Source organism: Benincasa hispida, chromosome 1, assembly GCF_027475165.1.
Source record: "Benincasa hispida cultivar pf3 chromosome 1, pf3_genome.v1.1, whole genome shotgun sequence".
Classification (NCBI taxonomy): domain Eukaryota; kingdom Viridiplantae; phylum Streptophyta; class Magnoliopsida; order Cucurbitales; family Cucurbitaceae; genus Benincasa; species Benincasa hispida.
Genome location: NC_143478.1, coordinates 14,629,868 through 14,654,708, shown reverse-complemented (window position 1 = coordinate 14,654,708; position 24,841 = coordinate 14,629,868). Strand labels below are relative to the sequence as shown.

Genomic DNA, 24,841 nt, shown 5'->3' with positions numbered 1-24,841 from the left:
CAACACGTGACATGCACATGCAATTTTAGTTGGTTTAGAAAAAAAAAGATGTTATATATTAACCAACTATTTGAATGACCACAACTAAATTATAAAATATGTGATTTCTTTATTAGTTTCATGTAATAACACAAAACTCACAAAATAATTATTCCACTAGTTCTTGAATTTTTTTTTATGCAGTCACTAGACACAAGAGTGTTCGTTGAGTCGTGTGATTAAAGTGTTATATTCACAAGTAAATAATTAGTTCTATCTTGAGAAACAGTTATTCGTGATACATTGAATATCATAGAGGAAGCAAAACTATTTTAAGAAAAAAATATGAATTCGTTGGATTCAGGTTGATTTCTCTCTTTGTTTCCTTATATTCATTTTTTTTTTTATAAACCTTATACTCTTTTAACCACGTTTGTACTTTAAAAAATTCCATGTAGTGCATTTGAGTATTAGATCGTAGAGTATAAATAATCACAATAATTAGGTGTCTGGTATCATAACTATAGATGATACAAACAAATAGAAATAGTATCTTTTATAAGTTATTTTAGTTAAAAAGTTATACTTTGATTATCTTTCGTCTTAGGAGTGTTTAAATGATCTGACAATTTGAACGATTCGAATTATTCTACTAAAGTTGTAAGATCTATTAGGTTAGGTTCGAGTTAATTTTGTCCTCGGATCGAGTTGGGTTAACTTTTGTTAAGTTGTGTTGGTTCTCGAAGTAAATTAATTTTTTTTTAGGTTGATTCAATCCAACTCGAATGACATATATATCAATAAAAAATTATATATAATATAAGTTTTAATTTTCTGATCTAGCTTTAGAAATTAAAAAAGGATTTGCTTTTGAAAATAACAAAATATCTTCCTCAATCATACACGATTTGGTTTTCTATAACCACAACAATTATTTTAGATGAAGTCCTTAAAAAAAGATTATTATTTTAATTTTTAGATGTAAAACTGTACAAGTAACTATTATAATACCAGAAAGCTGCTTTATGAAAGGAGTTTAAAATTAAAAAATTAGAATTAAAATAAATAACAAAAGGCTGACATTACAATTATATCTCTCTCTCTCTTTATATTTAAATAACAAAAAGTTTTCTTTTTTCTCTTCAAAGAATGTAGCTATCAAAATTCGAACCAAGGAAAATGAATCCAACCTTCCTCTGATAATAACATTTAATTTATCTCAATGGAGGGAAGAATGTGATAGGTAAAAGATAAAACATACACATCGCGCTTGCCACAATGCTCATGGCAGAGAGTGTAAATACTACAAGAAATTTAACCTTTTATGTCGGTTGGAAAAACAAAAAACGGATCTATGACGATTAAAAAAAGTAGATATTTAATCTCGATTTTAAACTGACATAAAAGATATACTTTAATATCGGTTCTAAATCGACATTATAGACACCCATTTATTTTTTTTAGTAAAGTATCATCTCTCTTTCATTCAATTTATCTAATTATTTTCTTCTCTCTCATTTCTCACTTCTCTCCTCCAATCCCTCTCGATGCCTCTGACTTCATCACCTTCCAAATCCTTGTCATTCGTCCATCAATCGTGGGTGCAGAGTCTGTTGTGGTCCGTCGATCATCAATCGTGAGTGCAAATCCATTTATCGTGCAGATCCACCCTTTGTTTGTTGATTGTGTTCGTCAATCCAGCTTTATATGTAGACCCGATCTCTGTTCGTCGATCCGGCCTTCGTTTGTCATCGATTGTGCAGGTCTGTTGTGGATCTGGCCTCTTGCTTCGATCCGACCTCCATCATTGTCGACCTAGCTTTTGTGTTGTTGCTCGTTGATCGTAGGTGTAGGCCCATTCTGTGGTTCGACCTCCGTTCGACGTGTAGGTCTCTCGTTCGCCGTAGTCTTTGCGTGTCTATTGTGGTTTGGCCTCCGTTCGTCACTTGCGCATATCTAGATCTATTGCGTGTCTTCTAATTCAGTGTGCATTAGCCAGATCCGGTCGTAGGTTTTTCGGATTCGGTCGTCCATTACTTTGATTTCAAGGTATGAAACACCTTCTCTTTTTTAGTAATTAATGCACACCTATGCATCTCTACATGAATATCCTTCTTCTTCGCCAACAATGAGCATAATGTATTTTCTAATATCTTTACTTTTTGTGAACTAGTTACTTGAGATGGTTTATATATATATATATATAACCTTTTTGAGCTTTGTGCTTAGGAAATCCACTTTGAGATGGTAGAATTTGTTAAGGTGAATCCTGTGGTTGAAGGATGACATACTTTATTTTATGACTTTCAAAGCAAAGCCCAGTAGAATGCACGACAACCACAGGACAACAATATTTCAAGCTCAAGTGTTTGATGGCATTGAGGAAACAGAGGTGGACTTTTTGTAGGGTAGTACAATCCAGATGATAATTCTTTGTTCATTTGTGAAAACAATAAACAACCTTATGTTGTCATCCAATATGAAAACAATAATAATGGACTGTTTTCTCCTTTTTATTTCCCCTCCCTACAACAATCAAACTTTGATCATGATATTGAATTGAAGTTGAGTGTTAGGAAGTTATATATTTCAAATTGTGATTTTGAGTATCACTGAATAATGAGAGACTAATAGGTGCAGTGAAATATATAATTGACCAATTATGAATTTTTTAATAACAAGACTTTCTTATTAAGTAGAGTTTAGTATAAGCAGATCCACTCTAAAGGGGTGGATAACAAAAGCCCTCCTAACAAGTATTTGGAGCCCTTAGGGAGTACCAGCAATGCTCTGACTTGTTTTTCCATACCCATTTTCTTTAGTTATGAAGCAATAGCAATGTGAATAAGCAGTAGTGTTCGATGTATATATCCTTCGCTTTTTAGACAATTCTATCAGCTATTTCTTGAATTCTGCATCGAGCATTGGCAAAACATCCATTGGCATATAAAAATGATTCAAACATTTTCCCAAACATTTGATGTGCATTTTCGACCATCTGCTTTTCTTAATCATCATTTTGGGTAATGATGTTTTGAACAACAAAGCCAAAATCAAAGCTTCAACACAACTTGAATCATCATATATGGCACATGGGGCTTGTTTTGGATTCGCTTTTAAATTAAGGCCTTCCAATTTCGATCCCAGCCACTGGTGTTTAATCCTCAAACTGAACAACATAATACTGCAACTTATTTAATAAAGGTACGTGCTTTCTTTCTTCAAGTGCCATATTATTTGTTGATTCCTTTTCAACTTTAGGAGTTTGTGTAGCTTTTATTTGGAGATAGCGTTGTTAAGGATATTAAGGATGCCAACACATAAAATATAGTCTCGCCTCTCTACCAAAAGACTAGCTTACCAAAGGAATAAGTTGGTTACAACAAACTATCTAACATTTGTTTTGTTGAGTTATTTTTGCATTCCCAAATTAGGGATTCCATATTGTATAAATATATCACCTATGTACATTTCAAGATACAATAAATCATAAAGGAAAAGTTGACTTGCCACTATCGTGTACTGTCTGAGTTGTCGTCTGCCTGATTAAAACTATCATTTACCTTTTTTGATACAATCGTCTACCTTCTGACACTATCGTCTACACGATATCGTCTACCTCCGGACACAGTCATCTACACGATATCATCTATCGTCTAACACCTAACGCTATCGTCTACACGATATCATCTATCGTCTACCTCTTGACGCTATTGTCTACACGATGTCATCTGTCGTCTACCTCCCGACGCTATTGTCTACACGATATCGCCTATCTCTTGAAGCTGTCGTCTACCTCTCTTAGACGTTATCATCGACCTCCACCAAACGCTATCGTCTATCTTTGACGCTATCGTTTATCTTGTCTAAGTGTTATCGTCCGCCGTGTGAGTCAAGCCATATCCTCACATTCTAACTTGGTATCAGAGCTAATCATGACCAACGTCAACCAAGGAAACCTGGGAGCCACCCTCGACACAGCCAACTTCAGCGGCCCACCCTTGAACCAACTCCTCAATCAGATAACCTCCATTAAACTTGATCGCAACAATTTTCTCCTATGGAAAAACTTGGCGCTTCCAATCCTTCGGAGTTATCGACTCGAAGGACACCTAGCCAGACAAAAGGTTTGTCTCTCAATGTTTCAACCTGCAGATCGATTGGAGCAAGAGCTGCTCCGCGCAACACAAAAGAAATCTCCAGCAGTGATGCTTCCAGCTCGTCGACAGCACTTGAGGTAAATCCTCAATACGAAGCGTGGATGGCTGTAGATCAATTTCTCCTCGGCTGACTATATAACTCCATGACACCAGAGGTTACCATTCAAGTGATGAGATGTGAATGTGTAAAGGATCATGGACCAACATTCAACAACTCTTTGGTGTTCAGTCAAAGGCTAAAGAAGATTATCTGAGACACGTGTTTCAAACAACTAGAAAAGGTAATTTGAAAATGGAAGAGTACCTTTGAACTATGAAAATGAATGCTGATAATCTCGAGCAAGTTGGTAGTCCTGTGCCACCAAGAGCTCTTGTTTCACAAGTACTACTAGGACTTGATGAAGAGTACAATGTCATCGTGGCCACGATCCAAGGGAGAGTGGACATGTCATGGCTTGATATACAGTCAGAATTTCTCCTATATGAAAGGAGATTGGAACATCAATCAAACCAAAAGACGATAGTACGCTTCAACCAAATCAGTAATGCATCAGTGAATATGACAAACACGAGACATGTCAACCAAAACAACAAGACTAATAGCAGTAATCAGTCTACTGGAGGAAGACAACGAGGTGGTGGTGGCCATGGCAGAGGTTGAGGTAAGGGAAGAAACAACAAAAAACCTGTGTGTCAAGTCTGTGGGAAGGTGGGACACATAGCATTCTACTGCTTCAACAGGTATAACAGAGATTTTGTTCCCAATTCTCATCAAAACAAGGGACAACCTTTCCCCCAACAACCAAACCAAAAACACACAACCTCACCCAATAGCCCTAGCCATTGCTTATGGAAGTAACCCATTTCTGACAAGACAAGAAAACATGACTGATGCAAATTGATATGCTAACAGTGATGCTTCCAATCATGTTACCTCAGACTTTAACAATCTTGGCAATCCGACTGAATACTCAGGTATTGAAGCAGTCACTGTAGCTAATGGTAATACTCTAGAAATTTCTCATGTTGGAACTGCATGTTTGTCTAGTGATGCCTGCAATTTGAAACTGAATGATATGTTATGTATGCCTGCCATAGCAAAAAATTTGGTCAGTATATCTAAGCTAACAAAAGACAATGACGTGTTTATTGAATTTCACACGGATTATTGTCTTGTTAAGAACAAGGGCACGGGACAAACAGTAATGAAGGGAATGCTTAAAGATGGACTATATTAGTTAGAGGGTGCATAAGTCAGCTCGAATCAGTAGGAAACAAAGTACCATCATAACCAGTGCACAAGAATAAAGATCTATCTGCTCTTAGCATATCTTCGAAGCATAGGGTGTCTAAGGTTATATGGCATAGAAGGATTGGCCATCTTTCGCCAAAAACACTAGAGTTTATTATCAAAGGTTGTAATCTCCCTATGTTATCTAATGAAGAGCTTAAATTTTGTGATTCTTGTAGCTATGGCAAATCGCATTCTTTAGCCTTCCCTAATTTTAACTCAAGAGCATCTGCAACCTTTGAACTTATACATATTGATTTGTGGGGTCCAACTTCTCTCTTGTCAATAGATGGATACAAATATTATGCTATCTTTGTTGATGATCACAGTAGGTACACATGGATCTATCCTCTGAGGTTAAAAAGTGACACACTGGTAGCTTTTCAATACTTTCTCACCATGATACAAACTCAGTTCAATACATTGATCAAGTCCCTACAGTCGGATAATGGTGGAGAATTTGTCAAGATACACAAAGTTTGTCATCAGCTTGGCATTGCATCCAGGTACATCTGTCTATATATGTCAGCACAAAATGGAAGGGTCGAGAGGAAGCACAGACACGTAGTAGAGACAAGGCTAACTCTACTAGCCCAAGCACATCTTCCCTTACATCATTGGTGGGATGCCTTCTTATACTTAACTCTACTGATTAATGGCCTTCCCACCCCTTCCTAAATGGACAGTCTCCAATGGAAGTGATGTTAAAAAAAAAAGCTCAGGTTCAAGGAGCTTTGAATATTTGGGTGTGCATGTTTCCTCTACTTGAGATCGTACAATTCACATAAGTTGAGCTATCGCACAGAAAAGTGCATCTATCTCGGTCCGGCTGTGAATCACAAAGGCTATAAATGCCTCAACCTCAGTGGCAGGCTATTCATCTCTCGGCATGTTGGTTTTGATGAAACTAACTTTCCTTGTCAAGTGTCTTCTTCAGCTTGCAGACCAACCAAGCAAGCAGATGCCATCCACCTGGTTTCCTAGCTACCCGTCAGTCAGGACACACCGTAAAGTGACTCTATGCCCTCTACGTCCACAACCTCACCCTTACCAATTGTCAAAACAACCCACTCTCAATCACCAGCTAATACCTCTACAGACAGCCTAGCCTTCCCACCTCTTTCTTCTGATCGTCTACCTACCAATTATGTACCCAACGATCGTTTACCCTTATCATCTAGTGACCAACCCACTGATCGCCTACCCACCAGTTACTTACCCAGCGATCGCTCATCCAACGATCGTTCACCTACCGATAATTTACCTAGCGATCGTTTACCCCTTATCGTGTAATGTCTAGCCAACCGATAGTTTACCTAGCGGTCGTTTACCCAACAATCATTTGCCCAATGATCGTTTACCCACCACCCACTTACCTACCGATCGTGTGCCCTCTGATCGTTTACCACCTGACTCACCATCGCTTACCGCCCAACCCATCGATTGTTCACCTTCGTCGTCCACTGCCTAGTCTTCACCCGATATTGTCCTATACCCTATGCCCTTGTCTACTCATCCCATGATTACCTGAGGAAAGGCAGGCATCTTCAACCCTAAAATACTGTCCTCCCAAACCCAAAAAGACTGGTCCCTAACCGAACCTACTTGAGTTAGTGATGCACTCAAAACCACGCAGTGGAACAAAACAATGAATGATGAATTTCAAGCACTGATGAAAAATCAGACCTGGACTTTGGTTCCTCCATCACCGTCAATGAACGTTGTTGGCAATAAATGGGTATTCAGAATCAAACAGAGTCCTAATGGCTACATTCTACACTACAAGGCACGCCTCATAACAAAAGGCTTCCATCAAAATCCGGGCATCGATTTCTTTGAGATGTTTAGTCCAATGGTAAAGGTGTCCACCATCCGGATCGTCATTAGCCTTGCGGTATCCAAAGGGTGACAATTGAGACAGTTAGATTTCAATAACGCCTTCCTTAATAGGGTCCTCGATGAAGAAGTTTACATGTTCCAACCGTAAGGATTTGTTGATCCTCAACTACCAAATCATGTATGTCGCTTACACAAGGCCATATATGGTCTCAAACAAGCGCCAAGGGCCTGGAACAACACACTGAAAACAACACAATGTAGCTGGGACTTTTAGAATGCTAAGTCTGATACATCTCTCTTCATATATCGGAGCATTTTTGCCTTGATACTCTTACTGGTGTATGTTGATGATGTAATTATTACCGGCACCGATTAGCGGGCAATCAACAAGCTTGTAACAACCTTGGACTCCAAGTTTGCTCTAAAGGATCTTGGCCAACTCCATTACTTCCTTGGAGTCCAACTACACATTGTCCCTAATGGAGTTCTACTGAATTAGGAAAAGTATGTCGAGGACCTACTTCACCACCTTGACTTTAGAGATCTAAAACGGGCACCCTCTCCAAGTGTTCTAAACAAGCAACTCTCCATCTCTGATGGCACTTCTCTTGACAATCCTTATATCTATCGGAGCACGATTGGCGCCCTACAGTACTTAACCATCACGCGACCTGACATTACATATGCGGTTAATCATCTAAGTCAGTACTTAAAACAACCTACGGACGTTCATGGAAAGTGGTGAAGAGAGTACTAAGATATGTCATTAGCACTCGACACTTTGACCTCTATATTCAACATGGGTCTGACCTTTCTGTTTTGGCCTTCTCCGATGTCGATTGGGCAACCAACATAGATGATCAAAAATCAGTTGCTGCTTATTGCATCTTCCTTGGAGGTAATCTTATCTCCTGGTCCTCCAAGAAACAATCCATTGTTGCCCAGTCCAGCATAGAGTCTGAATATAGAGCGCTAACTCATGCCTCTACAGAAATCATATGGGTGCAACAATTACTGTCTGAGATTTATGTGAAACATAAGTCGGCTTCAGTCCTGTGGTGTGACAACCTCAGTGCCGATGCTCTAGCCGTCAATCCGGTGTTTCATGCGCGAATCAAGCACATTGAGATCGACATTCACTTCATTTTGTGATCAAGTCCTTCGTGGTCAGCTTGATGTTCGTTATGTATCATCCTCCGACCAAATCGTTGACTGCCTCACCAAGACCTTAACACACTCACAGTTCTTCCACCTTCAATCCAAACTCGGTGTAGTAGAACTACCCTCTCGTTGAAGGGGGATGTTAAGGATATTAAGGATGCAAACATATAAAATGCAGTCTTGCCTCTCTACCAAAAGAATAGGGCTTACCAAAGGAATAGGTTGGTTACAACAAAATATCTAACCATTTGTTTTGTTGAGTTATTTTTGCATTCTCAAATTAGGGATTCCATATGGTATAAATACATCACCTATGTACATTCAAGATACAAGAAATCATAAAGGAAAAGTTGGCTTGCCACTGTCATGTACTGTCTGAGTTGTCGTCCGCCTGATTGAAACTATCGTTTACCTTTTCTGATACAATCGTCTACCTCCTAACGCTATCGTCTATACGATATCGTCTACCTCCTGACGCAGTCGTCTACACGATATCATCTATCGTCTACCTCCTGACGCTATCGTCTACACGATATCATCTATCGTCTACCTCCTGACGCTATCGTCTACACGATATCGCCTGTCGTCACCTCCTGACGTTATCGTCTACACCATATCGCCTATCTCTTGAAGCTATCGTCTACCTCCACCAAATGCTATTGTCTATTTTTGACGCTATCGTTTACCATGTTTAAGTGCTATCATCCGCCGCGTGAGTCAAGCCATATCCTTCAACCTCACATTCTAACTAGCGTCATCAACCTATTCTATTTTTGTAAACATTGCTTTTGTGTTCATAACCCATATTTTTTCTTCGCCTAAAAACTTACATCAACGTTTTGTAGAATTCATATCTTGCATTGGAAATTTGGAATGACCACGATAGAAGCAAAGAAGTTGTACTTGAATGCATTCACTATTTTTTTTTGGTGAAGTTAAGGTAATGGATGTGTTGTTTCATCATTCAAGCTAAGTTGATACTTATATAGCGATTCCCTGACATTGTTTTAGTATTTATTTTATTTGTTTTTTGGAAGAAGATGACTTAGTAACGTAGGAAATATTGATTTCAATTTGTTTCATTTTATTTTCTTTATTGCAACTTAAACGCTCTTTTAAAGTGATAAGGATAAAGATAAATCATTGCGAGTTTGCCTTCAAAACTTTTCTAAGGACTTTGGTATGCTACTTTGAGTTCTTAATCATGCTTTTCTAATGAATGCATATGCCTTTTTAGAGTTCTCATTTGAGATTTTTAGGATGTTGTCGTACAGGGAATGAATGAATTAATCCTTTTATCTTAGGTTTTTAATCCCCTCCAAATTATAGGTAGTGAATCTTAATTTTGAATTACAATTTTGGTAAACTTTTTAGGTTGTAATTTAAATTAAAATTTGTTTTCTCACAAAAAAAAAAAGTGTTCTTTAAATTATGGAGCTCAATTTTGCCATGCGTCAATGAACTTGTTATGAAGCTGCCTGATTCAAGTATTATGTTCTGTGATTTGCTTCTAGGTTCATTGGATGTTTTGAAGAATCGTGAATGTTACGGTGAATGACAATGAAACTTCATTTTACTCTCTTCCCCATAAACGTATTTGTCTCTCATTGTGAATTTTTGTTTTCATCTAGGTTTCAATGTAAATCGTGATGTGTGTTGTGGGTTTAGTGTCGCTACAATGTTTTTTTTTTTTTTTTCTTAATTCACATGGAAGATTCAAGTAGTAGTAGAGAAGATGATAGAAATATGATCTCACAACAAAACAGTAGAAATATTGGATATGATGTTTTTTATTATAGTTCTATGGAAGTGGTAATTTTGTATTTAATTTTATGGCAAAGTGTATTGTTGTGTCTATTGTTATATTTTAGGTTAGGGTTACGTGGATTTATAGGTGGAAGAGAAATATTGTTGACTTGCCATATTCAGAATAACAAACATGCATATATTATAGTAAGCATCCATTGCAACTAACATATATATATATATATAAGAAAATACGATGACAAATATTTTCTAACACAAGACGAGACATTTAATGTTGGTTCTTAACTTTGACCGACATTAAAAGTAGATTGAAACATTTTAGAAAAATGAGACATTAAAAAAAAGGGACAATTATTGAAAAAAAAATGGTAAAAAACGACATAGAAGATGGTGTACAATGTCAATTTTCAAGCGACATTGAAGATAATTGGCATTGAAATTTCAGTATATAGAATGTCGATTTAAAACCGACATTAAAGACAATGGGCATTTTAGATTTTTTATAACATGATCTTCAATGTCGGTTTACAACCGACATTGTACCCCTATAATGTCAGTTTTAAACCGACATTAAAGTCCAGTTTTGTACTAATGAAGGGTGCATAAGCTTAGAATTTGAGAGTAAGATTCAAGTTACTTTTCTATGAATTACAAATCGACAGAACGAGAAGTGTCCATTATTTCGAAGAGAACAGGACGAACCTTTCTGGATGGATAGAAAAAAAAGAAAGTGTTTATCCTCTTCGTCCTCAAGCTCGAACTCATAATAATTTACAGAAAACACGGTCGTTCATGTAGTCAACCAGTATTTACAGTCTCACTCAGCTAAGTAATTATATGACACCCGTATGAATTTTGTTCTCTCCGATTCAAGTAGGACCATAGGTCCTAAATTTTCACGCAAATCAAGCAACTTCTTCAGGTAGACGTTGTCAAGATCATCTCAAATCTGGGCAGTTCCCTCGATTGTTTCAGAGAAAAGGATCATGGCACCCCTGATTCGTGACATCCAGCAACAACATCTCCTTGCATGTGAGAGACAGTTGCTAACTGTGTTAGTGACTAAGAGTGGACATGCCCCAAAGACGGGTGAGCCCAAGACCCAACACCTAATGCTCCCATCATATATTTTTTTTAATATGAAAAAGGCCTTTTTGTTCCCTTTGTTTTTTTTTTAGTTTATATTTTAAAGTTTAAAAATGTTAAACTTTGAGTCCTTGAAGCCTTAAGTATTGAGTTTGGTTTCAATTTATTACTTAGGTTTCAAAATATTATAATTTCATAATTGAAATTTAAGTTTTGTTTCAATTTGGTCTTTACATTTCAAGATTTATATTTTTAACTAAATATTCACATTCCATTTTTAGTGGTAATTCTATTAGTTAATTTAAAATAATTATAATTAATTAAGCTAAACTATTTTTTCTTATTATTAATTTAAAATTTCACTTCATAATTATTTTATTAATTGATAGATATTAGTGTCAAAGACAAAAAGTGAATATTTAGTGAAAAATCAAAGTTAAAAATGTAGGCCCCATTTGGTAACCATTTTATTTTTTGTTTTTGTTTTTGAAAATTAAGTCTGTGTACACTACTTTCATCTCCAACTTTCTTCCTTTGTTATCTACCTTCACGGATGGTTTAAAAAACCAAGCTAAAAATTGAGAACTAAAAAAATGTAGCTTTCAAAAAGTTGTTTTTGTTTTTGGAATTTGACTAAGAATTCAACCATTATACTTAAAAAAAGATGTAAATCATTGTAAGAAATGTGGATGAAATAGGTTTAATTTTCAAAAGCAAAAACAAAAAACCAAATTGTTACCAAACGAGGTCGTAAATCTTGAAATTTAGGGATCAAATCAAAACAAAATTCAAATCTTAAAAGTAAAATTGTAACATTTAGAAATGTAAAGACTAAATTGAAATAAAATTAAAAAAATTAAAGACTGAAAGTGTAACATTGTGAGAGGTAGGACCAAAATAGAAATTAGACCCAAAAGTTTGAGAAATTAGACCCAAAATTAAAAAATTAAAGACTAAAAGTGTAACATTCTGCTTATAAGACATTTTCGATTTTTTGTTTTAATAATGTTATTTTAATATATATAATAAAAATAGGGTGGGTTGTAAATATCGACAAAAATAAGTTTTTTAATCGTGTACCCGATACACGATTACGCCTGAATTGTGTACCTGGTACACAATTAGCCCTAAATCGTGTACCCGATACACGGGTGGCTGTTGATCTGGTACGCGTAGATTGCCAATGTGGAGTCATGCAACATTGACTGAGGTAATCATGTACCCGGTACACAATTACCTTAAGTCGTGTACCAAGTACACGATTTCCTTCTCCATTAAATTGTCGGGACTCTTCTTCTTCCTCCATCCGAAATGTTCTTCCTCTGAAAACTTCGTTCTTCCTTCGTCCAAACGTCGTCCAAAAACCTCCGCTTTGCTTTACTTTCTCTTGTTGCTGGCACCGTGAGTCAATCAACCGAAGGATTTTCTTCATCTGAAGCATTTTCTTTGACTAAGGTAAAGTTTTTTCTTTAATTTTTCCCAATATATGTTTTGTTTATAGTTTATCCGAAGCATTTGTTTATAAAAATGAGGATCAAGTTCGAAAATGTATAGTTTATGGATCTATCGAATTAAATGTATAATCTTCATATATATATATATATATATCACTTTGTTTGCATTTGGGCTGAACTTAATGTGTAGTTTATGGATCCATGATTTATTTTTGGATATATGTTGAACTTAGAAATTAGATTTTGTTGGGCTATTTTTCTGGATGATTATGTTAGCCTATTTGTTGGACTTTTTTTTATGATTAATTTGTTGGATGATTATGTATTTGTTGGGTTGAACCTAGAAATATATGTATATGTGTAACATCCCGAGTTTTTCATTATTTAAAATCTGTATTTTCATAAAATTCGAGGACAATTCAGTTTTGTTTAGAGGGGAGATTTAGATTTATGTCACATTAATTTAATTTTAAGTTAATGTCAAGAATTTAAATTTATAATGGAAAAATTAATTTGATTTTGATTTTGGAATTTGAAGAGAAAATGGGAACAGTTTTAAGTATATATATATTTAGATATATTTGTGTAATGAGGGAAAAGTTAAAATAAAAGTGAAATAGAATATAATGGAATAAAATAAAATAAATTTTTATTATATTTTATTTCTTTTATTAAAATAATTTTTTTCTTTTAAAAAAAGAAAAAAAAAACTCTTTTCTCTCTCATCCTCTTCTTCCTCCTTCCCCAACGTGAAGACCCTCTCTATGTGTCCTAGCAGCCGCTGACCATCTCCTCTCCAGCCAGCATCGTGCGTCCGACCGAGCCTCCACCAGTTCGTCAGTCATTCGTTCGTGGGCCGTCGTTCGCGCAGTCAAACCCTCGTCAGCAAGTCGCGTTCGCCCGTGACCGAACGTCGTCATCCCTTCTCACGTCTTAGCTGCATCGCCCAGCGTTCCACTTGCCGAACAGCCCAGCTGCGCGACCCGCTATTCCGCCCCATTCGCTGATGCTGGAAGTCACCGCCCTAGCTCGGCCAACCATTTGCTCGCCCAGCCAACCTCCCAGATGTGAAGCCGCGCCATGCCGTCACTCGTCTAGATCCTCCGTCGTAAATCTCCTCTACCACGTGCCCTTCTGCACACCGACCTCACCAGATCCATCACCGTCGTCCACGTTCGCCCAACGCCGCTTTGCCCCTGTCATCGTCTTGGGTGCCGTAAGATCTGTTTGGGTAATTGTGGACTATTGTTAATTAGATTTCATGGCCGATGGTGTTTTGCTTCAATCTATTGATACACATTTGTTTGGACTTTAAAATCGAGTTTTGGAGAAGCGTTGGAGTTAACACTATGCTGTCAAGAGGATTTGGAAGTGGTTTCGACAAGCTTTTGGGTAAGTTTTGAGGTCTTTCTTGATCATTTTTGGATATCCACTAAGTAATGGCTTATTTATTATTTCAGTTGTGATATAAAAGGTTGGAATTGAAGGTTCAAAGGGGTTGTCCATCAAGAGTAAAGGTTGGATTTGTGACTAGAGTTGTTTGGTTGTATTGATTTTGTAGCATGAGGTGATGTTCGGACCAACACACTTTGGGTAAGATTATTGAGAATTATTTGGTTAATTTGGTTATTAGAACTAAGCTCTTTTTATTAATTGTAAATTTGGTTTATGTTTAGGCCTGATTCACGATTCATCTAAGCTAGAAGGAAGATTATTTTGCTTGTCGTTTAGATATAATTTTGAGTAAGTAATCTTACTATTGGAACTATCCACGGGCTAGACACTAGATATATGCTAGCATAATAGATGAATATCATGACAGAATGATAACATGATAAACAGATAGTATAATATGACCGATATATGTTCTTGTATGAGAATCAGAAAGATATATTTGTGCACGTAGATACTTGCATGCTAGTAAGATATGATACTTGATTCACTGAGGTTGTATTTGATATGAGGTTATTGAGGCGTATATGCATGTTGTATAGCCATGATGTTGAGGTGTATATGTATGTTATAAAAACATATTGTAATAATTGTGATGTTTAAACTGTGATAGTGTCTTTACTGATTAGTTAGATGCCCACTAGGTATTGTGTTTCCTTCGGGATTCACCGGATTATGTTTCCTTTGGGATTCACCAGATATTGTGTTTCCTTCGGGATTCACCAGATATTGTGTTTCCTTCGGGATTCACCAGATTGTGTTTCCTTTGGGATTCATCAAATATTGTATTTCTTTCGGGAATTACCAGATTTTGTTTCCTTTGGGATTTACCAGATTGTGTTTCCTTCGGGATTCACCAGATATTGTGTTTCCTTTGGGATTCACCAAAGGTAGTGGGCATACTTAACTACAGTAGGATAGAAACCAGTTTTTTTCATGTATGTATGAGGACTAGAGCATTTTTTTGTTCCGCCAGAGGTAGGCATCTAGAGAACATAGATACCTAGCCTGACCTCAGTAGTGGGATTACTTACTGAGTATTTTATACTCACTTTTTCTCATGTTTATGTTTCAGGTAAGGGCACTGACGAATGATAAGAGGAATCCTTGAACGAGCTACTAGGACCAGTTTTATGCTTCCGCTCATGAGATTTAGAATTCTTTTCATGTTTTTCTTAACTTCCAATTTTGATGTTTGAAACTTACTATTAAGAATTGTTTTCAAACTTATTTATTATCATTTATGATTTATGGGTACCCCATTATTTGTTTTTAATATTTGAATTTAGTGAAGAACTTTTGAACTTACCTTATTTATTTAGCATTTATTTCACCATAAAAGGGTGTTGTTTTAAGTTCCATGCATGCTTGTATTTAATAACGACCTAACTTAAGTCTTAGGGGGTCGGGTCGTTACAATATGTTTATAAAAATGAAGATTGCTTTATATATATATATATATATATATATATAATTTTGTTATTTTGTTTGCATTTGGGTTGATTTAAATGTTATGGATCTTATTTTGTTGGGTTGACATATTAGCATATTTTTTGTCAACTATAACAGTTGAAAAAAATCATTATAAATATGTTGATTCAAATTTTATGAGTATCGAAATCCAAAATTTGGTTAGGGCTGATTTTGGGTACTTGTGGCTCTACTCCAAGAAGCAATTAAAAAATAATATGGCTATAATGTTAATTATAGACAGGTGTGACAAGCCAAGAGAAAAACGTTGATTGTTGTGTTTGGTGATTGGGAAAAATCATATTCAGAGCTTCCTTATTGGTTGAGTGCTCTTGTTCAATACAATTCAGGAACACGAATAGATTGGTATTTCCTTCCGTCTGATGTGTCAGGTACGACTATTTTTGGTCGAGTTTTTTTGGTCTTTCGGTCCTGCAAGAGAAAAGTTCAAACATTGTAGCCCATTAATCCATATCGATGGAACTCATCTCTACGGAAAGTATAAGGAGAAATTATTGACCGCCTTATCTATTGATGCAAATGGGCATATATTTTCCTTGCTTTTGCTATTGTTGAAGATGAAAACTCGTCTCGTTGGTCATGGTTTTTGTGGGCAATGCGTGAATATGTTACCCAAATAGATGGTATTTGCTTTATTTCTGATAGACATAAGGGCATTCTTGCTGCAATTAATAATGAGGAAATTGGTTGGAGTGAACCTAGAGCGTACCATCGACATTGTCTTCGCCATATTGCCAGTAATTTCAATATGAAATATAAATCAAAGCAACTAAAAGATTTGGTGTTTAAGGCAGAAAATCAACACCAAAGGCACAAGTTCATTTGGTGCATGAAAGAATTGAAATAATTGAACCCTGAATGCCTTGAATATTTTTCAAATATTGACTTAGAAAAATAGACCCAATCACATGACAGTGGTTATCGCTATGAGTGGATGACAAGCAATGCAGCTAAATGCATGAATGGTGTTTTCAAAGGTGCTAGAATGTTACCAATTACTTCTTTGGTTAGGCTAAAATTTTATCGCACAATACTGTATTTTGAACGTAGAAGACAAGAAATCAGTGAAGCACTCGATCGTGGGAACATGTATATAGAATATGCCCTGAGAAAACTTAAGAGGTGGGAAAAACGAGCATCTACGCATACGGTGATATCTACTAATAGGGAAAGTCAAACTTTTGAAGTACAAACTAGCATAAGTATGATTTCTCCCTATAAAGGACAACACAACAAGTTTTGAGCTTGAAAGAAGGAACATGTTCTTGTAATAAGTGGCAGTCATTCAAGATTCTATGCTCTCATGTAATTGCAGTTTGTAATTACATGTGTTTGACATACATACCACTTATTGATGAATGCTATAAATTATCCAATTTCAAGCGATGTTATGAAGGTCGCTTCCATCCAATAAAACACTTAGATTATTGGCCAGAATTATCATTTACAGAAATTCGTCCCAATGCAGATTTACTAAGAGAACAAGATCGGCCAAAAAGTATGGGCATTCATAATGAAATGGACTGGAGAGAGGCAAGCCAAAAAGTTCGATGTACAATTTGCAAAAGAGAATGACATAACAAACGTACTTGTCCACAACGTACATTAGGTGCTTCGTCTTTGGGTCATTAGGTGTATCTTTTATGTACTTATATTTTTTTATGTAATGGTATATTTTATGTACTTGTATTTTTCATGTAATTGTATCTTTTATGTACTTATATTTTTTATGTAATAGTTTCATTTTATATAATTGTACTTTTTATGTAATGAATTTATTTCTCATGTAATTGTATATTTTTATGTACTTTTTATGTATCTTTTATGTGGTGGATTTTATTATGTAATGTAAATTGAACTTCTTAGGTAATGGAGCCTGGTCCTTCTAATCATGTACAACTATGTCAACAAAATACACATCGTTCACAATCGATATGAGATAGTTCTTCTATAGTAATTTTGAGTTTTCAGAGAAGGGAGGCATCTGTACAACATATTATCCCATTTGATCACCACATTATTCCCTACGTTGAACAGACAGGTTTTCTTGGGGTTGTACAAATCGGATTTATCCAGCTTGATTGACACCTCATTACTGTTCTAGTTGAGCGTTGAAGACCAAAAACCCACACATTTCACCTGTCTTGTGAGGAATGTACAATCACACTGCAGGATGTTGCCATACAATTTGGGTTACGAGTGGACGGACAACCATCGATAGGTTCATTACAATATGATTGGAATAATGTTTGTGAAGAGCTATTAGGCGTTCTACCAGATGATTTGAAAGGCTCAAGATTGAGTATCCTTTAGTTGGCGTCCCAGTTTTCAGAATTACTTCTTGATGCCGACGACATCAGCGTATGTAGGTATGCACGAGCATACATTATGCAGCTTATTGGAGGATTTTTGTTCGCGGACAAGTCAAATACTCTAGTGCATCTCATGTTCCTCCCGCTATTGTCTAATTTCGAGCATGCTGGTACGTACTCATGGGGTGGTGCATGTTTTTCATGGTTGTATAGAGAACTTTGTCGGGCTACCAATGCACAAGCGTTGAAAATAGCGAGGCCACTAATACTACTACAGGTATGGGCTTATGATAGATTTCCAATTATAGCATCACAAGTCCAATTACAGGCCCTAGATTATCGTCCACTTAGTGCCAGGTATTATTTCATTTATACATTCATTTCGTTATCATTTTATGTAAGAATATAAATTTAATTGTATTTTTTATAATTTTAGATGGAGTGGTGTATTAGTTGCCTTTGAACAGTCAACAAATATGTTACTCGTGTACTGTGACAGACTGATGCACAATCAGGTAACAAATGTATATATAAATGAATATTTAAAACATTTTGAATGTCTACTTATCTTATTTCTTTTGTCAGATTAATTGGACGTCACACACACAACATATTTGGTCATCACTACCTGATTACTGTCGTGATGGTGAAGACATCTGGTTGGTTGTTAGCCCTTTTATATACTTCCATATAGTAGAGTGGCATCATCCAGATTGTATGTTGAGACAGTTCGGTCTGCGACAAACAATATCTTCGTTGTCCTATACACTCTCAGCACTACACCAGATTGATTTGAGAGGTAAGCAGAACCAAGACTGACGTCGAATCCACGCAGAATATATATCCTACTAACAAGGACGACATGATCGTTGTGCACAAGGAGAATTAACAAATGGACTAACTGTATCAGATGACTACTTTTCTTAGTACGATTCAATCATGGGGTGATTTATCACACCTGACGACGCTTATTATTACTGCATGGTAAGAGATTTAAAATCATACATTCTCCATATATATGATATGAATATTGTTTAATATTTATTTTTTTCATTGTACAGAATAATTTTATCGGAAATGTACAACAATATTCAGTGCAGCACCACTTACCAGAGTTGGGTTCAATGTGTCAGCAAACATTAGTCAACATAGATGGTATTATTCAACAAACAAGACGACTCAATGTTGTTGACACCGATCGAAGACGTATTTGTCGTAGACAACAATGAAAGTAGAGTGAACCTAATTTAGAGGGACATGAAGACAACCCCATGAGGGGTAAGGGCCAGGAGGTCGTCTTTAAAGTTCATGTAAACTTTTATTTTCAAATTAAAGAAGTAATTGTAAATCTTCTTTAATATTATGACATTTTTTTTAATATGAGTGCATAATAATTATGTTTTCATTGTAGATTAAATATATAATTAAGTTTAATAATGAAGAAATTTGTGGACCCGGTCCTAAAATCTTAATTTTGTTATACATCTGCAATTAAAAAAAATAGTTAATCTTTTTTTTTTAAAAAAAAGAAAAATAAATTGTGGACTCAGTCCACGAGTCTCCATGCGACCGGTCAACCAAGTCAGCTGATGTGGTGGTGACTGAATTAAACGTTAATCGTGTACCCTGTACATGATTTCTCTACCCTACTTTTGTCAATACTTTCCACTCCCACATATTTTTAAAAATACTTTTCCATATACTCCATTTTTATCAATAGTTTGAAAAAACACTATATTTTTTAACTTCATCCGACATTTCCCTTTTCCTCCCAATTATCAATAAATAATTTACGTAAGAAAAATTGTTAAAAAAAGAAAAAGAAATTACGTAAGAAAAATAGATATGTGCAACAAATACAAAAGAAAAGAAGCCAAAAAAAAAAAAAAAAAAAAAAACATTAACATGTTGTCGTGTCGCTTACAGACAAAAGCAGAGCGTAAATTCAAAAAAAGCTGAAAAAAAAAAAAAAATTAGATTTCAATTTCCCGCCCAAATGCAAAATCCAAACCCCTCTCTTTCACTTCCCCCATTTTTCCTTTCCCCAAATTCATATCTCAAATTCCCCATTTTTCATCCTTTTTTTTTCTTTTCTTTAATTCCCATCCCATCATCAACGGCAATTCCACGCCACCCATGTCGGCTCCATCCACGCGCCGTCTCCGAGATCGCAGCGGCGGATCCGCCGCCACCATCAACCCCTCCAAACCCCTAACTCCGGTTTCTACTTCGAATCGAAAGGATTCATCCTCCAGATTTTCGTCAGCTGGGAAAGAGAACCCCAGGTCCACGTCTAAGGTCCCGATCATGACCCAAAAGCCCTCGATCCGTGCCGTGCCGCGAGTCAACAAGGCTGCGGCGATTGCTGTTACCGATTCTGAAAGTCGAGCTCGGTGGTCCTCGTCTTCGGTTCCGAGAGGTAGGAGTTCCAGTCCTTCTGACTTTATTAGGGCTTCTGTTGATTCTCGTAGGGAGCGGAGGGTTTCGGTTGATCGAGGGAGAGGTTCCGTAGGGGAGAATGATCAAACTTTGGGTAGTGGAAGAAGTTCGCGTGTTAGAGGTTCTGAGAGTGATAAACAGAAGGTGGGAGTTAAGGATCTGGATGTGATGGTGGGTGCAGGAGGGCTGGCTGGATTAAGGGTTTATAGGGAGTTGAAGGAAAATGTAAAGCTTCGAACGAATATGGATAGTAAGATTCGAATTTCTGAGGTTAATCAATCGGCTGATGAAGAGAAGATTGAGGATAAATCACTCGAGATTAACGTTTTGGGAAGCCATACTGGAGAACGTATTAATGAAGCATTAAGAAGCGATGAAAATGGTAAGAGTTCAATTGTTTCCGAGAAAGCACAAAGGGTTTCTGTAGTTAATGAAGAACATAAAGAAAAACCTTGTATTGTTCTTGAGTCCAGTGGCGCAGATCGTCCAAGGGTTAACTCTATTTTGGAGTCCACGCAGAAATCTGGGCAGAAGGATTTGGAGATTATCAAAGAGAGTGGACAAACTGGAGGAGAGGGGACGTCAAGTTGTGCGGGTAACAAGTATACAAGCAAGCTCCATGAAAAACTTGCTTTTTTGGAGGGTAAGGTAAAGAGGATTGCATCGGATATTAAGAAAACAAAGGAAATGTTGGATTTGAATAATACTTCTTCATCCAAGCTGATACTTTCAGATATTCAGGAGAAAATTTCTGGGATTGAGAAAGCGATTGGACATGGTACAGTAAGTTCTGGTGTTAAAGTGGGATTGACGAGTACAAATGAGAGGGATATGAAAATGGTTACGAAGGATGAGACCAATGAAGCAGATATTAACACATCGGTTAAAGGTTTAAACACCAAGGAATTAGAGGAGCGACTATTTCCTCATCATAAATTGCTCAGGAATCGGATGTCATTGAAATTGACATCAGATAGCTCTCAGAGTAATGAAATTCATGCAAGTGGACCTAGTCATGCAGTCAAGGTTGAAGATATGCCAATTGATGAGAACCCAATTGCTCTGGAGTTTTTGGCTTCCCTGAATAAGGAGCAAGCAAAAGTCACAATGAGGAGTGAACAAGTAGGTTTGGAGTTTTGTGAAGTCCAAGAAATGGATGAAAATACTTCTGCAGGATTGCAAGAATCATCAACCCAATTCAAGGGTAAGCAAGAGGCCGAGGTCATTCTCACAAGCGATGAGATTCTAGATGATTTTGATGATCAAGAGAATAAACAAGGAGGCCTGATTGGCGAGGAGACTGATGATGCTGGCATCTACCAGATGAATGAAATAGGCATTAAAACCTCAACAGGTGGATGGTTTGTGTCGGAGGGAGAGGCTGTTCTTCTTGCTCACAATGATGGTTCATGCTCATTTTACGATATTACTAATACAGAGGTATGCTAATTAGCCTCTAACAAATGCTAGCTCATTTTTAACTGTATTGATGCTCATTGGTCATAATCTACTAAAATTTTAATAATTCTTTCCAATAACCCTGAAAAATTAGGTTCATTCACGAGCAGCTCGACTTATGCCATGAAACAATGGTTCAATAATTGATCTGAAATAGTTTTCTGAGAATGCCTCCTGTTGTACAAATTACTAGATCTTTGCTGAGATTTATTATTTTCCTATTCTGTTGATCTGTTTAGGAGAAATCTGTATACAAGCCCCCAGCAGGAATCTCACCCAATATCTGGAGAGACTGCTGGATAATACGTGCCCCCGGAGCAGATGGTTGCTCCGGAAGATATGTGGTGGCAGCGTCAGCTGGGAATACAATGGATGCAGGTTTTTGCTCTTGGGATTTTTTCAGCAAGAACGTACGAGCTTTCCAGATTGAGGGGGCAATGACCTCTTCAAGGACGGCACTGGCTCCCTTACCCCATAACATTGTGCAAAAGCGATATGCTCCCAGTTATATGTTGGTACCAGAAACTGAACAGTGGTGGTATAAGCCATGCGGGCCTCTGATTGTTTCAACTGCTACCTGTCAAAAGACAGTAAAAGTTTTTGATGTCCGCGACAGTGACGAAATTATGAACTGGGAAGTGCAGAAGCCTGTGGCAGCAATGGATTATTCTAGTCCTTTGCAGTGGAGAAACAGAGGAAAAGTAGTCGTAGCAGAGACAGAAGCAATATCTCTCTGGGATGTTGCTTCTACAAGTGCTCAGGCATTGCTTTCTGTTCATTCTCCTGGGCGCAAAATTTCTGCTCTTCACGTGAACAACACGGATGCTGAATTAGGGGGAGGAGTTCGACAAAGGTACTGTGATTCTTTGTTTTTATTTTACTGCCCAGCTGGTTGGTTGCTTAGAAAATGCTTGAAATTTCTCTGAGGATGTTCTTTTTTGAATTGATTACATATTTATCCTATACACGGTCTATTACTTTTTGAAAAATTAAACCTTTGCCATACTCAACTTTGTTACATCCAGCAAAACTTCCCACAAGTGGTTTTCATTAGACCTTAAATAGGTCAACCCATCAGCCTGTTTTTCCTTCTTAAAAGTATTTTTGTTCTCTCCCAATTATATTTTCATATCAGACGATTCTGAGAGGTTTTGGTTTGGGATATGCAGAATAAGTTCAGCAGAAGCGGAAGGAAACGATGGTGTATTCTGCACAACAGATTCTGTAAATATTCTGGATTTCCGCAGCCCATCAGGAATAGGCCTTAAGTTGCCAAAAGCTAGTCTAGGTGCGCAATCAGTTTTCACTCGTGGAGATTCTGTGTATGTTGGTTGCTCCAGTGCCAGGTCAGGAGGGAAGAAGCCTGCGGCTTCTTCAGTGGTACATCAATTCTCTATTAGAAAACAAGGGCTCTTCTGCACTTTTGCATTGCCAGAAAGCAACGCACACGTTCATCATACAGCAGTAACTCAAGTTTGGGGGAATTCAAATCTTGTCATGGCTGTCTGTGGATTGGGGCTGTTTGTATTTGATGCCTTGAATGATGAAGGTTCTCAATCTTCCTCTGTTGATACTGAAGGCTCCCAAGTGTTCAAGGAAATTGTTGGTCCAGACGATTTGTATTCACCTTCTTTCGATTATTCGTCATCTCGAGCACTTCTCATATCAAGGGATCGCCCCGCATCATGGAAACAATTGTCATAGGTACATTATTTTAAACTGCTGGCCAAATGCTGTTTGGCTTGATATGGTCTTGAAAAGCTGCGTAAGATGTTTGTGTCTCATCTTTAGTATTCTATGTAATGGTAGAGCAATAGTTCTATTTATGGTCAATGAGATTATGTTTGCACATTTGCCTATTGGTTTTCTTTCATACATAAAAGAGATGAAGTTTCCATGGCTTTTTTTCTAGCAAAAAAAACTTAAGCTGTCTGTGACAAAGTAGACAGTACTCCTTGTAAGTAGAACAATTTTCCAGTGTCAATTGTCAATTTGATTGCAACTTGGTTTCTATGCCAAAGTAGTATAACTTAGCGATTGTTGACACATTCTTTCTCTCCTCTTTGATGAATATTTCAAACCAAAAATGGTGTTGGAAAGGTAATTAGAGTCACATATTTGTTAGATAGGGAGATGATCATAGATTTATAAGAACAACTTATCTCCAATGGTATGAAACATTTTCAATGATACTAAAAGCAAAATCATGAGGATTTTTACTCAAATTGGACTATTTCATACCAGGAGATATTTAGAGGTTTGTTGTTTCTAACAAATTGGTATTGGAACATGCATTGATGAAATCCTCAGGTATTTAGAGGTTCGTGGTTGAGTCTTTAGACAAATTGTGTGCTCGAGTATAATTCAATGTGCTCAAATTTAATTAAGAGAGATGACTATATGGAGGGGAGGCTTCTAGGCCCTAGGGACTGTCCCCAACAAATAGTTGAATACATGTTTGGTAAGGGAGCTTATTTATGAGAACCAGAAGTTTTCCTTGTGAAGATCAGTTTATGAATAATAATTTCAAGGATATATTAATCTCCAACTCTTTGCGAGTCATTTGATCACAATCTTTCGAACTTAGTTGTTGAAAAATTAATAGGTTCTTTCTAACTAGGGTGGTAATTTGTATGGAAATCTCGAAATATTGATAGAAATTTCAAGATTTTGATGGTCTCTTTGTAGGGAAATTTTATTATTTTATTATTATTATTATTATTTTTTAATTTTTTTAATTTTTTGCATTTTGAAAAAATTTCTAGAAATTTGAGATTTTTTTTTTTTTATAAAAATTTATCCCCTCCTTATTTTGACGAAATTTCGATGAATCTCCAAATTTTGATTTTTTTTTTAAAAAAAACTATGTTAACTCATTTCACATTTTTCAATTCTATAATTCTATTTATATACAATGGTGCGGGATGAAGCTTTTTCAATGTTCTACTTTTT

At 36.6% G+C, this 24,841-nt stretch overlaps 2 protein-coding genes across 7 annotated transcripts; both read left to right on the top strand.

Moving 5' to 3' along the window:
- Window positions 1-13,455: 13,455 nt before the first annotated feature.
- Window positions 13,456-15,497, top strand: LOC120068182 (uncharacterized). 6 transcript variants are annotated; one of them, XR_016524609.1, is made up of 4 exons: window positions 13,456-13,968; window positions 14,060-14,129; window positions 14,198-14,330; window positions 15,265-15,497. XR_016524609.1 is itself a non-coding variant. In XM_090307255.1 (3 exons), exons 1-3 carry the CDS (start codon window positions 13,744-13,746, stop codon window positions 15,282-15,284), a joined length of 315 nt encoding a protein of 104 aa, XP_090163381.1. In that variant the 5' UTR covers window positions 13,456-13,743; the 3' UTR covers window positions 15,285-15,497. The 6 variants fall into 6 exon arrangements, 1 of the variants encoding a protein (XP_090163381.1); XR_016524610.1 differs by adding an exon at window positions 14,414-14,480 and having other exon boundaries at window positions 13,456-14,129; window positions 14,212-14,330; XR_005479122.2 differs by adding an exon at window positions 14,414-14,480 and having other exon boundaries at window positions 13,456-14,129.
- A 4,454-nt stretch (window positions 15,498-19,951) lies between these two features.
- LOC120070319 (Transducin/WD40 repeat-like superfamily protein) lies at window positions 19,952-23,935 on the top strand. The gene is made up of 3 exons (XM_039022245.2): window positions 19,952-21,871; window positions 22,129-22,742; window positions 23,059-23,935. Exons 1-3 carry the CDS (start codon window positions 20,129-20,131, stop codon window positions 23,591-23,593), a joined length of 2,892 nt encoding a protein of 963 aa, XP_038878173.1. The 5' UTR covers window positions 19,952-20,128; the 3' UTR covers window positions 23,594-23,935.
- The last annotated feature ends 906 nt before the right edge of the window (window positions 23,936-24,841 follow it).

What these genes read in the sequence shown, in the direction of transcription:
- LOC120070319 (XM_039022245.2), top strand. Translation starts at nt 20,129, where the DNA reads ATGTCGGCTCCATCCACGCGCCGTCTCCGAGATCGCAGCGGCGGATCC. An exon ending in ACGATATTACTAATACAGAG is followed by an intron (nt 21,872 to 22,128) that starts GTATGCTAATTA and finishes TGATCTGTTTAG; the next exon opens with GAGAAATCTGTATACAAGCC. An exon ending in GGGGGAGGAGTTCGACAAAG is followed by an intron (nt 22,743 to 23,058) that starts GTACTGTGATTC and finishes TGGGATATGCAG; the next exon opens with AATAAGTTCAGCAGAAGCGG.
- LOC120068182 (XM_090307255.1), top strand. Translation starts at nt 13,744, where the DNA reads ATGCTGGAAGTCACCGCCCTAGCTCGGCCAACCATTTGCTCGCCCAGC. An exon ending in GTGCCGTAAGATCTGTTTGG is followed by an intron (nt 13,969 to 14,059) that starts GTAATTGTGGAC and finishes TTTAAAATCGAG; the next exon opens with TTTTGGAGAAGCGTTGGAGT. An exon ending in TGGTTTCGACAAGCTTTTGG is followed by an intron (nt 14,130 to 15,264) that starts GTAAGTTTTGAG and finishes TTTATGTTTCAG; the next exon opens with GTAAGGGCACTGACGAATGA.